Source organism: Histomonas meleagridis, assembly GCF_020186115.1.
Source record: "Histomonas meleagridis strain 2922-C6/04-10x chromosome Unknown contig_51, whole genome shotgun sequence".
Lineage (NCBI taxonomy): Eukaryota > Parabasalia > Tritrichomonadida > Dientamoebidae > Histomonas > Histomonas meleagridis.
Window position 1 is genome coordinate 1,508,653 of NW_027150894.1, and position 14,255 is coordinate 1,522,907.

The 14,255-nt window shown below is 28.0% G+C and overlaps 3 protein-coding genes across 3 annotated transcripts; 2 read left to right on the plus strand and 1 right to left on the minus strand.

The window, feature by feature from the left end:
- Window positions 1-1,148: 1,148 nt before the first annotated feature.
- Window positions 1,149-1,850, plus strand: GO595_007327 (IQ calmodulin-binding motif family protein; the record flags this gene model as incomplete). The annotated part of the gene is made up of 1 exon (XM_067920779.1): window positions 1,149-1,850. One exon carries the CDS (start codon window positions 1,149-1,151, stop codon window positions 1,848-1,850), a length of 702 nt encoding a protein of 233 aa, XP_067772846.1.
- Window positions 1,851-12,337: 10,487 nt separating this feature from the next.
- Window positions 12,338-12,937, plus strand: GO595_007328 (40S ribosomal protein S8-B; the record flags this gene model as incomplete). Its single annotated transcript, XM_067920780.1, has 1 exon — window positions 12,338-12,937. One exon carries the CDS (start codon window positions 12,338-12,340, stop codon window positions 12,935-12,937), a length of 600 nt encoding a protein of 199 aa, XP_067772847.1.
- Window positions 12,938-13,336: 399 nt separating this feature from the next.
- Window positions 13,337-13,945, minus strand: GO595_007329 (small GTP-binding protein; the record flags this gene model as incomplete). Its single annotated transcript, XM_067920781.1, has 1 exon — window positions 13,337-13,945. One exon carries the CDS (start codon window positions 13,943-13,945, stop codon window positions 13,337-13,339), a length of 609 nt encoding a protein of 202 aa, XP_067772848.1.
- Between the last annotated feature and the right edge of the window lie 310 nt (window positions 13,946-14,255).

Genomic DNA, 14,255 nt, shown 5'->3' on the forward strand with positions numbered 1-14,255 from the left:
AGATGTTGGGGTATAAATTAACGACATATTATAAAATTTTTGAGTTTTTCGAAAATGTTTTTGGGCTTTGTTTTTTGCTACAGACAAACCTTGTCATTTAGTAGCAAAAATAATTTTGATGTCATTTTGCTGTAATTAAATTTGTTAGATAAAAAATAGATGGAGCAAAATCATATAAATTATTGATTTTTAGAATTTCCTCACATTTTTTGAGTTTCATATTCTGGTGAATGCCCTTAAGAAAAAATTTTATAAATAACATATGCTGAAAAAGAAAGAGAATCAAAGATTTATAATGAATCATTAATAAAACATTATAATATATTTAAATCCACATATCTGTTGAAAGAATAATTATAAAATAATGTTGGAGGGGAAAAAAGGGTGTACATTTTAGTATAAGGATATTTTTAATAAACTCAATGCAGATTTCCAACAATAGAATCAAATGAATGAAAAATCATCGGATTTATATTCAAAAACTGAAGTAATAAACTGGGGAAGTTCAACCACAAATTCAAACATATAACAAAAGATTTAAAAACACAAAAACTATTTTAAAATACATACTAAAAAATTAAACAAAATAGACAAAAATGCAAAAAATGATTAAGTGAATCACAGATGTTTGAAAGAGAGAGATAAATGAGATAGTAATGATTAAATGAGATACGAAACTATATGTGTATATTGAAAGCCTAAATGTGATGGATAAATTGATTAAATTTCTATATTAATAGGTGTACTAAATCACAAATGAGAGAGACCAAATGATTTAATGAGCTGCACTGGAAGTTGAAATTAAAGACGAAAATGGCTAAAAAGCCTATAAAAGGGGTAAAGAGAACAGGTGTTGTTTCTTCAATATTTTTTACACATGTCGTCTTTCCAAAAACCCCGGGGAATTCCCCGCCTTTTTTACACAATTTTTTTCTACTAAAATTGGTAAGGTTTGTCTGTAGCAAAAAACGATTCCCCAATGTATCATATATTAACCACTGTATTATTTTTGCGACCGTTTTGATTTTTTTCGTAACGGTCTCGAAAATGCTGTATTTAAACTTATGAGTAAACTTTCACCGAATGAAGCTGCAATTATTATTCAAAGAAATTATAGAAAATATGCAGACAAAATGCTTTATAAAAAAATGAAAGAAATTATTCAGTTTAGAAATAAAGGAGATCCTGCATCATTATTAAGGGTTATTAATCCTATTGAAGCAAAGCTTTTAGATTCGTCAATAGGTGCTCATGTACGCTTTCGACTAGGAGGAACAGGATGGCCGCCTCAAATATATTACAAGATTTTTCTACATAGTCCAGTTTGCGATGTCAACTCATATGCACCTCGAAATTATGCAGATAAAAAAAGCAAAGAAATTACTTTGCTTAGTCAAGATCAACTTGATGAATATGCCGAAAAATTTGGATGGTATCATCGAGTAGAGAACAATGGATGGAGACCAATTTCATCTTTGTCGCCAACAGCAATTGATAGTATCACTCATCTTACCAACAAATCCAAATCTCATAAAAATTTTAAGAAAAGATTCAAAAAGACCAAAAACATCAAAGACGAAATTGTAAAAATGAAACTTAAACGCGTCATGGAAGAACAAGGCAAACCCACGCCAACTAAAACAGACGAATTTGATGACAATGGAATATTGGAATGGGCAGAAAACATCGACATACAGAACTACATAAATGACTGGGAAACGCTTGGAACGACGGGGCCATCAAGCGATCTGTGGTGGAACAATAACAACATGGACATAAGTGACGATGAATCATCCGACTCCTCAGATAGTGAGCTCGATGAAGACGAACTACTGAAGTTGATAAGCTAGCCAATAGATGATAGAAAGCTTAAAGAAATTTTTGTTTTTGTGACTTGTGTTTAAACATTAAATTATCTATTTTATTTATAATTACGAGGATAACTCAAGAGCAATAACCAATGCATTTTACGCCACGAATGCGTCCTCATTCTTTTGTAATAATTTGTTTTTAATCTTAATCCAATAGTGTGCGAAATTTCAACAATTCAAAAATTGAATGAAGAACAATCGTTCACTATTCAATCGTTAGTCAATTTCCCTATCGCACATGAATAAGTTAAAAAATATTTGCGTTTAATAAGAACCATTCGAATGAGTTAAACACAGCAACAAATATAAGGCCTTAAATAAGGGGAAAAAATAATTTAATAAGATATTTATTACAATTTAGAATCCCTCTATTTGACAATTTTCAACAACAGCCTGTATTGGCACGTCTATAAATTCGCACAGTGATATATAAACAGCAATGATTTTTTTGACATCAATTATTCTTTGGAATCCGTTTGATGCATTTTCATCATTAATATCCAAGAAAATGTTACGCGTTTCTTTGATCCATTCATCAGAGTTCTCAAAGTCTTCGGGTACCAAAACAATTTTCCCATTGTTTTTACCCAAAATTATTTGATTGTTATAATCAAATACAAATGCGGAATCGACTTTGTCATTTTCGACAAAGTTCATCGCTCTGTTGATGTGTGAAGTGCAAAGAATCACATGTTTTGAACCTTGTTTAGATGCTACACATTGTAAATTAATATTTTTTTGGTCGCATCTAAAATATGTTATTAACAAAGCAATGTCCTTAAAAAATCTTATTGATACCCATATACCTTTAATCTTAATTAAAGAGAAATTAGTACCGAAAATTTTGTCAATTAATTTTGATATGTTTGAATACTTTACATCACCTATAAAGACAACGTTAATGACTTTCATCGTCGGATTATTTTGAATGAAATTTTCAATGTGATGTAAAGAAATGTGCAATAAACTTCTCAAATAAAATGATTGAATTTGTGAAGTCAAAAAATAGTTTTTATGAATTGGATAAAACGTTGAATAAGTTGAATCAATAAAGTAATAATTATCATTAAATAAATAACATATTAATAATGGGAAGAATTCAATCGCTGAGTTATTAATGAATTCTATATTTCTTTTAATTAATTTTTTGGAAGAATTTAAGTTTTCATTTTGCTTTTTGATGTTATTTTCGTTGTTGTTATTAATATTTGTTTTGTTTCTAACGATTGTTACATTATTATTATCATTATGATTGGGCACAAACAAAGGATTAATGCCTAAGTCTTTGGAATAATAAAACAAACATCGATCTTCAACAAATATTTTTGGTTCATTAAATGATTTGAAACTTGCGACCAAATTTTTATCATAAATATTTTTCGTAATGTAAATATCATCATTCTTTATAGTGATGTAAGGGTCATTATTATAAAACGTAACATCATAACCATCATTTACTTCGATTAATTGTTTAATTTCATAATTTGTTTTATAATTACTAATTCTTAATGACAACAAAGAATAAGTCTTCTTTTTGTTTAACAGTATAACGAATTCATTTGTTAAATAATTAAAATCCCATGAAACAATGTTACGACACTTTGGAAATATCTTTAACGGATTTATCGATGTCAAATTAACTTTGCCAATGTTTATCAAATACAAAACAGGACGAATATAACCGCTTTTGTAAGCTGACAAATGTGACAAAATCAAAATTTTCGACAATTTATAAAACCATGCTGAATATATAGGGAATATCGTCGTAATTTTCGATATAGGGTAATCATTTAAATGATTTAAACATATATTATACATATAATTCGCACTTGATAATTTCAATGAATTATTAATAATTTTGACTTTGAAATATTTTTCATTTTGTAATTCTAAGTCTATTAATGGATTGTTCCTTTGGAATTGTTTGTTTAACTTGTTTTGGAAATCATCTTCAAAGATTGACAATAATCGATTAATATAATTCACATCGAAATGATATTTGTTATCAACTTGAAATGATAAGTTATGGTATGTATTAAACCATTTGTTTAATAAGTTTAAACTTACCGCAATTTTACATTGGTTAATTTCATTCCGAATGTTTTGTACATTCCCATTAATAATTGTCTGAAAGATTTCGATCATTAATTGTTTGTCAAGTTCCGATGATATTTCTTCATTTCGTAATAACTTTTGTTCAAGTATATAAAAGATGACATCAATGATTTTTAATGAGAATCGTAAAACGCCTTTCGAATTCTTTCGTAATGTTTCGATGTTATATTCGATACTTTGTAATAACGATTTGATTTTTTGTGGATTTAAATATCCATCTAAATACATTGGATATAACTTACAGATTTGATGATATTGTAACCGAAATTCCTTTTTGCGTTTAAGCTTAGAAAAACAATCAGAACAATACCAATGGATATATCCACTTTTTTCTTCATATGGAATTAATAAATTACAATCATCTTTAAATCGTAATAAGCCACAATTCTCGCATTCTTTATCTTCTTTTTTGGTAAAGTCTAAAAGTGAATTGCTTAAAACTGACCTTAAACATATTAAATTTGGATATGGATTATTCTTCAAATCTCCAACTTTGATGTTATCTACTTGTTCTAAATCCTCTAATTGACTTTGATCTTGTTCTTTAAGTGGATCAACTTGGAGTTTTTCTAATGGATAAATAGAAAGTAAAATTCTTTTCAGTTCATTGCTTTCCGGTGTAAACCTCTCAAAATTAATGGTTTGTAAAATGTTGTACAAGAACGTTAACGAATTGATTTGTTCGTTAGTTTTGAGTTTGTATGAAATTTGATCGACTCTTAATTTGATGTTATTTTGAGTAAATATTTCTTTATGCGTTGTCTTATGTTGTTTTTCCATATTAGTAACATCAGAAATCGACTTTAAAAATGATTCAATTAAGTTATAATTATTATAATCATCGTTATTTAAATTTACTTCAATGTTTAATATTTTTTTATTTCTTTCTTTAACTTTCTTAAATAGCATTGATGTTTGTAAATGCGTAAATATTAACGTTGAATTGATTTCATCGAATTCATCTAAATCATTTTTCAAAAAAGAATTATTGTAATACAATAAAATACTTTTATCAATTGTTTGTGTGGTAACAAATAAATTGTTTCCAGAATTAGGTGGAATTAATGGTTCTATTTCTTTAAGCTTTTGTTGGGGATGCGCAAGATAAAACTCTTTGTTGGATTTAAGGACAACATAAATATAATGTTTCGGATTAGATGATCCAAGTGGAAGAGAATGTGTAAAATGAATCTCATTATTATTACGTGGTAATATGATAAAGATTTGTGTGGACATAGAACAACATAAAACATGTAATGAATATAAATTTATCTTGGTTTCTAAAATTAGATTTTCTTCTGGAAAATCAAAGATTTGAGGAAACTCAAGATTATGTAATGTCCACCATGATTCTTCAATGGCTTTTGGATGAATATTTGTCTTAAAATTATGAAATAATTCATTTGGAGTTAATTTATAAATTCCTGAAATTAATGATATAAGGCTTGACGGCTTTGCATCTTCTTCAACATATAAAAAGAAACCTTTGAGGCTATTCCTAATTTCTTCTTCTGTAAATACTAAATTTTGGATTACACCAATAAAAAGATAAGGATTACTAAATTTAGATATCTTAAGGTTTTCGATGATGAAGCGCTCTGGAATTGGTAAATTAATTTTTCTTTTTATGGTATCTTGAGAATTCATTTTGAGTTGTTCAAAACGTTTTGGCTTATCGATGATTTGTAAACTTATTAAAAAATGAAATATTGGGGCACCCTGAAATTGAAAGCAAAACGTCATTAAAAGGGCTATTTAAATGAATTTTATGTAAACAAGTCACTTAAGTTAAAATTAACCGCATTTTTAAAAAATTGTTTTATGCATGAAAATGGTGCATTTACGCCTGAAAAAATAGAATTAGCTTCTACACTTCTTTATCAAGGTACGGTTGAAAGGCAACAAGAATCAACATTTTATTTGAATGAATGGCAAAAATCCGCAAATTCTTTTAACATGGCTTATCAAATTTTGTTATCATCAAAGAACATTTACGCAATTCATACTTCATTAATAGTTATTCATGATTTTGTTAAACACAATTTTTTTAAAATGAATCAAGAAGAGCGTTTGAAATTTAGGGAATTCATGATAACGCAACTTCACAAGAACGTCCGTGTTGATATTTTAGCCACCAAGTTAAATGAAATTCTTGTAACGATTGCATTATTTGAATGGCCTGAAAATTGGAATACTTTTCCATTTGATATTTATCCCCAAGGTATTGTAACAGAAAGTGTAGCAAATCTACATCTTATTCAGTTTCTTATTTCTGAAGTTTTAAATTCAACATTAGTAAATACAAATCGAAGACAAATTCTTCTCAAGTCTATTCACACTATTCTTCCAGCAATATTTGAAGTTGCCATTTCAGGCCTCAACGAGTCCAACAAAGTTCAAACATCTATTTCACTTATTCATGATCTCTCCAAAATTTCACCACTTGAATATTTTTTCAACAGATCAATTCTTCACACAATCTTCACTGGATTTCAAGCGTTCGACTTAGTGCATTATGACAGTGTTCGTCTTGCTTCAAGACTTTTTATAAAACGAACAGATTCAGAAAATTTTTTTCATATTTTCGCTCCACCGCTTCTTATGATGACATGTTCCGTCAAAGTTCATAGTATAAAGCTTTCGGCCTTTATGATAAAGCTTTTTATGAAATATGGTGAACTTTTTGAATCAATAGTATCATGGGATCCATCATCAGAAAATATCCGAAAACTCATCCTAAAAGAAACAAACATTGATGACTTCACTCAGCAATTCTTCATCCAATACATACGTACACTTAATTCTCCACTTGCTGAGAGCGAAAACAACGGAATTGTATGGCGGTTATGGTGTTCAATTTTGAATAGGGCGGTTTCGGCCGTTAGTGATAAACGGTTCCAGTCGACCGTTAACGTTGTCACTTTTCTCTTACCACAAATTATTCCATTGTTATTTAATTGTATTGATTATTCAGTTGATGAAGGGATTATCAAAGATAAGAACATTTTCGAATGCTTTTCATTATTATACCAATTTAATCAAGATGCATTAATCCAATTTCTTACAAAACAATCATTATCAGTTCCATTAAATTATTTATTTGGAATTTTATGTTCTTCATTCTCTGAAACAATCGAATTAGAAATATATGAGAAAGTGTTTCCTGCCATTTTTAAAGAAATGGAAACATTTGAAATCGAATCACGATTTATTCAATCTGGAATATTTGCTATTACAAGATGCTTAAAATATCTTAAAAGAAATCATTGCGTTCTAGGTAAATTATCAAGGTTTTTACTTAAATGTTTAGAATGTAATGATGAGTCAGTTCAAGATGCTTCTTCTCGTGCTTTAAATTATCTTTCTTTACATATGGGTATAATTTTCCAAATTAATGACGGTAAATTATTCGTTTCTCTGATGCATAACGTTGAAAATATATTAAGACTTCAATGCGGTACAAGACTTTATAAAGTTTTATGTCGAGAAATCGGATTCCATAAGAAAAAGGAGTTCCTTTATGAAGTGATCTCGAGACCGTTAAATCAGCGGTTTTTAACGTTCCTCGAAACTTATCCAAATTGTGATTGGGAACAAGTACAAGTAGCTTTTGATTGTATGATATATAACCCTTTACACTCAAGAAGTACTGGAGAAGTGTTCAAAAATTTGAGTAGAAGATTATTTGAATTAACAACAATATTCTTCGACAAAAACTTTCCTTATGAATTAATGGTAGAAAAATTGTTTTTGGTGTTTTCTGTGGGCATTTGTGAGTCTGATATTGTAGAAATACATCCTTTGATTTTGGCATTATTGAAAATGATTCATCAAAATCCACATCTTTATGTTTATTCTTTCTTCTTAGTTGCTTCCATTAGAAACACACATTCAAATTTTGATGAATTGTTTCCAATTATTATGGAAGAAATAATTGATCCTTATCTTAATAGTGGTATGGAATTAGAACCCGATTATTTCGTAATGATCTCAAAGTTCGATCCCAAGGTTGTCATCATACCCAAGATATTAACCTCAATTTCATCAGGAATTCTTGATCTCAAATCTGACATAAATACATCTGCAATTTCTTGTTTAATAAGTCTGATATCAAAGATGTCACCCGAAGAACTTGTTGAATTCAACAAAGAATGTCGGAAGAACTTTGTTTTCGCAGTTGTTTCATCTTTATGTGACATGTTGCATGTATCGTCTTTTTCACATCACATTTCACTACTTCAAATTTTTGTTAGAACTTCATCAAATCATGAAGAACTTGGAATAGAATTATATGAATCATTGAATTCAGCCACACCAGAACCGCAAGCGAATTTCTTTCAAATGTTTATTGATACATTGTTTAATGCATCTGATGATATATCAAAACTTTCATTAACTGTTCGAGATTTCTTATACGCAATACAAAGAATAACGCCAATTGGTTGGGATGAGATAGAGTTACAGACACAAACAAATGAAGAAAGTAATCATTTTCGAAATGTGTTCTTTAATGAGCAACAATTAATTGCATCTGAAGGATTCCAATAGACAAAATGTTTGACATGTTTTTTGTTTTTGTTGTTATTAAATTAATAAATTTATATTTTAAAATTTAATTTTTTTTTTTTTTTTTTATGAAATAATTATTTCAAAAAATTACAATGAGAAATATGAAACAATATAATATAATAAAAGAAAAAATGATATGTAAACAACTATAGAGATGTACTCCATGATAATTATCGATAACAATGAAGTGTGTCATAGGTTATTTTTATATTTTGGTTTCTGACTAATTTTCTGAAGTTTCCGGTCAACTCTTTCAAAATTTGACTGTTTCCATTCGATCAAATTGAAAATTTCACCTTTTTATTTAACAAATTTGCGTAATGCAAGAAGAAAGAAATCATAAAGAACAGAATGAATGGGAATTGGTTTTATCGATCAAGGATATAATTTTTAGTTTGAATGAAGGAAATAATACGCAATCGGTAAATATTATAATAGACAAATTTGATAAAGTTCATCCATTTTCTTTTAACTTAATTATTATCCAAATGATATATGATACATTTGCTTTAAGAATGGATAATCCTCTTATATATCTGAAATTTATGAAAGAAATTCAAGAAAAAAGCAAAATAAATATCATTGATGAATTTACAAGTTATCTTCTTAATAAACGCACACATGAATCAAACTATCTCATTGATACTATGATTGAACAAAAAATTCTTGAACCAAAAATAGTTAGCAATATATCAGATCCATATTTTACACATTATAAAGAAGAAACAAAACAAAGTGAACTATCAGTGAATGATCAGGAACTTCATAAGGAATTACTTAAAGAAGGACATAATCCAAATGAAATTACAAAAATAATTCGAAATGATGATATAGAAAAACTTCAAGAAATATCATCACAAACTAATTTCAATTTTAATCAAACAATTGAGCCATCATTATATGAAAGATGTTCATTTATTAACAAACCAAATATTTCATTAATTGATTATGCAGCATTTTTTGGCTCAATTAAATGCTTTAAGTTTTTATTAATAAATGGAACAGATGTAAGTAACGCAAGTAAATATGCAGTTGCAGGTGGAAATGAAGAAATTATTCATATATGTGAACAAAATCATTTATCTTTTTATAAAGGACAAGAAACTGCAATTAAATTCCATCAAAATGATATCTTTTTATATCTTTACGAAAATAAAATTAAACAAATAAATAACTTTGAAGAACTCGGAAAGAAATGTATCTCTCATAATAATTATGAAATTTTCTCATTTTTACAAGAAAAAGGAATGACAATTAATGATGAAATTATTAATAAAACAGCATTAATTGGGAATTTTTATCTTGTTAGATATTTTCTTAATGAAAAACAACCACCAAAAGACATTTTGAGTTTTTCTGTTCGATCAAATAACTTAGAATTAATTAAATATATATTGGAACAAAAAGACATTAATATTAACGAAAGAAGTATTTATATGTTTTATTTAAAATTTATTTACATAATTTGGAAATTATTTAAAATATTTCAAACAGCACTTATGCTTGCATCTTCAAATAATAAAATAGAAATAGTTAAATTACTTCTTGAACAAAAAGAAATCGATATTAATGCTAAGAATAGAATTTATTTTAATAATTCAATATTTGAAAATTATTTTTGGAAATTATTTAAAATATTTCACACAGCACTTATGGATGCATCTTATGATGGTCATGCTGAAATAGTCAAATTACTTCTTGAACAAGAAGGAATTGATATTAATGTTAAAGGTGTTTATTTGCTTTATTTGGATTTTATTTTAATATTTTGATATTTGAAAATAAAAGTTGGAAATTATTTATAAAATTTAAAACAGCACTTATACTTGCATCTTCACATAATAAAAAAGAAATTGTTGAATTACTTCTTGAACAAAATGGAATTGATGTTAATGCTAAAGATGTGTATTTGTTCTATATAAAATTAATTTTAATTATTTTGGATTTCAAGATATTTTTTGGTAATTATTTACTTTATTTAATACTGCACTTATGTGGGCATCTTTACAGAATTATTTAGAAATTGTTCAATTACTTCTTTCACATGAAGGAATTGATATTAATGCTGAAAATATTTTATTGACTAAATTGATATTTGTGTAAATAATTCTGGATTCCAAAATATTATTTGGAAATTATTTAAATCATTTAATACGGCACTTTTAAATGCTTCTAAAAGACATACAGAAATAGTTAAATTACTTCTTGAGCAAAAAGAAATTAATGTTAATGCAAAAAATATTTATTTGCTTTATTTAAGATATATTTCAATAATTTGATATTTCAAAATAATATTTGGAAATTATTTATAACATTTAAGACAGGACTTATCGAAGCATCTGAAAATGGTCATACAGAAATAGTTAAATTACTTCTTGAACAAAAAGGAATTGATATTAATGCTAAAGATATTTATTTGTTTCATTTAAGATATATTTCAATAATTTGATATTTCAAAATAATATTTGGAAATTATTTATAACATTTAAGACAGGACTTATCGAAGCATCTGAAAATGGTCATACAGAAATAGTTAAATTACTTCTTGAACAAAAAGGAATTGATATTAATGCTAAAGATATTTATTTGTTTTATATAATATTTATTTTAATAATTTTGGATTTCAAAATAATATTTGGAAATGATTTAAATTATTTAATACAGCACTTATGTTTGCATCTTCAAATAATTATGTATATATAGTTAAATTGCTTCTTGAACAAAAAGGAATTGATATTAATGCTCAAAATGTTTATATGTTTTAAATAATTTTTATTCTAATATATTGAAATTTCATAATAATATTTGGAGATTATTTAAAGTATTGAGTACAGCATTTATGCTTGCATCTTCAAAAGGTTACACAAATATTGCTGAATTACTTACTACCCAAAATGGACTTGATATTGATACTAAAGATGTTTGTTTATATTATTTAAATATTGCTTAGTTAGTTAGAAAGGAGCTGAATTGTTTCACATATAAATATAATCACTTATAGTTAATTTAATCAGATTACAATAAAATGAAATTTAAAAATATTTTTTTCCTTTATTATTATACTTATTGCTGTAAAATTTTCAATATTACAATCTAGTTGATCAATTATTTAATAATTGATTTAATAGTCAAGAAAAATTCCTTTCAATGTATAGAGCTACCCAAGGATCCACTTAAAGCATTATGTATAAGCACGAAGAAGTTGTATATAAATTAATGCTAGATTAACTCACTACATAATTCATTTAATAGAGATGTAAATCTTATCACAACTGATTTATATGGATGTTGTTGAGTTTGTTTTTTTTTAGTGTTATTATTATTTTAAGTAGTTTATAACGTTAAAGTCAATTCCTTTTTGTTCAAGAAGAAATTTAACAATATCTATGTGGCCTTTTTCATATGCACAAATTAATGCTGTTCTATTTTACAAGTTGATATAATTGAGTATTTTTATCTATTTTTCTAATAAACTTATAGCTACATTCAGATGGATAAATTTCATAAAATATTTTCATTCATGATTTTCATACTCGCTTTGGTTCATGCTGAAAATATGACAAAAGAAACCATGGAGGCCTTGATATGAAATTGAATACAGATCTGAGCCGAATTTAAATTAATAAATTCATATCTTATATATCATGACACATGATACACATAATGTTTATCACATTAAAAAAATCAAGAAATATCACGTGATGAATTATTTAGACATTATTTCGTTGTTGCGTTTGACGGTTACGACGGTTTTATCGGTTTTGGCTTGGCCTTTTTGCAAAATGGGTATCACCCGTATGGGAGATCTTAAGCGCGCAAAGTCAGGTGCTCGTTCAGTTGCCTGGCGTAACAAACGTAATCACGCAGTCGGTCGTCCAGCTGCTAACACACGTATTGGTGAAAAGAGAATCCACCTTGTTCGTACACGCGGTGGTAACTACAAGCGTAGAGCTCTTCGTCTTGACCATGGTACATTCTCATGGGCATCGGAAAATGTTTCACGTAAGACACGTATCCTTTCTACAGTTTATCATCCATCTGATAACGAATTCGTTCGTACAAACACACTTACAAAGGGATCTATTGTTTCAATTGATTCTGCCCCATTCAAACAATGGTACGAACGCCATTATGGAAAAGGACTTGGTCGTTCCCAATACGAAAAGCCAGCAAATGTCAGCGAAAGAGTCAAGCAAAGATGGGAAAAACTCGCTAACGAAGCTCCACTTGCCAATAACTTAGTATCACAATTCGATCAAGGACGTGTTCTTGCTGCCATTGCATCACGCCCAGGTCAATGCGGTCGTGCTGATGGTTATATCCTCGAAGGTGAAGAGCTCGATTTCTACATGGCACGCGTTTCTAAGAAAGGCAAGAAATAAATGAGTAAACATTATTCAAATCACTATATATCCATTTTATTATCCGACATCTACGTCAGGTATGTGCTAAAGTATGTAACGAAAATAATTACTGATTTGAATCTGAATTTTACAAAATTTTAACTTCACTAAAAAAAACTTCACCATAAAAGACGAATGAACAGAGTTTAATATCTAATTATAATATGAAAATATCATTTTTTTTGATATGTGCATATTTCACATAAACTACAAAATCGTTCTTCATTTATATTAATGATTAACACCATTAATGCTTTTCTCATAGTTTGATTTAATTAATTAAATCAAAGATTAGAGTTGAATTTAGAGAAACAAAATTTATAGGCGACCGTTAAAAATAAGACATAAAAAAATAAAAAATTAAAAACTATTTGGATTTTAACAGTTGCAAGGCTTCTTTTCTTTTTGCGTCTCTTTTGTGACAGTGATTGAAATAGGCGGGATATCAAGGTGTGTAGTTACATTAAGAAATGTTTTGAAATATTTTTCAAAAGCTTCAGTGATTCCATCACCTGTCTTAGCAGAAACCTTTGCTGTTTGGTTGATGTTGTGCTTCTGTGCCCATTGTTGAATGGTTTCATCAGAAACTTGTGATTCCATATCAGATTTATTACCTAAGACCAAAACAGGTAAAGGTTGTTGCTGATCGAACTCAGCGGTATCAAGAAACATATTCAAGTAGATTTCAATTTCACCAAAGCTTTGAAGATTTGTTACATCATAAACAAGAATAAGGCCGTTTGCTCCTCTTAAAAGAGATGGTGCAACACTTCTAAATCTTTCTTCACCTGCAGTGTCCCACAACATGATATTGATTTCTGTTTCATCAATATGCATTGTATGAGGAACAAATCCAGCGCCAATAGTTGCTTGTGTATTTTGTAGGAAAGTACCGTTACAGAACCTATGAATTACACAGGTTTTACCTACGCTAACAGGACCAAGAACAACAATTTTTAGATCGATGCTGCTGGGAGGTTTACTCATTTGGCAAATGAAAACGATAAACTTAACGTAACTTTTGAGGCAAAAATTGTAAGAAACGTTGCATTCAATTTGGGGGTTACGATCATAAAACACTAACAGATAATTAGCAACTAACACATTCTTATAAGCATATAGTTATTGCAAAAAGACAAATATTTATTTCGTATAGGAATCATCTAATTATGGGTTATCATAAAAAGTGCATATTTTTTTATATTTGAAATTATTATCATCCAAACAAACAAACAAAAATGATTTCAATAACCTCACTAAAATAAAGATAACCTTAAAAAAACAAAAAATTGCTCAT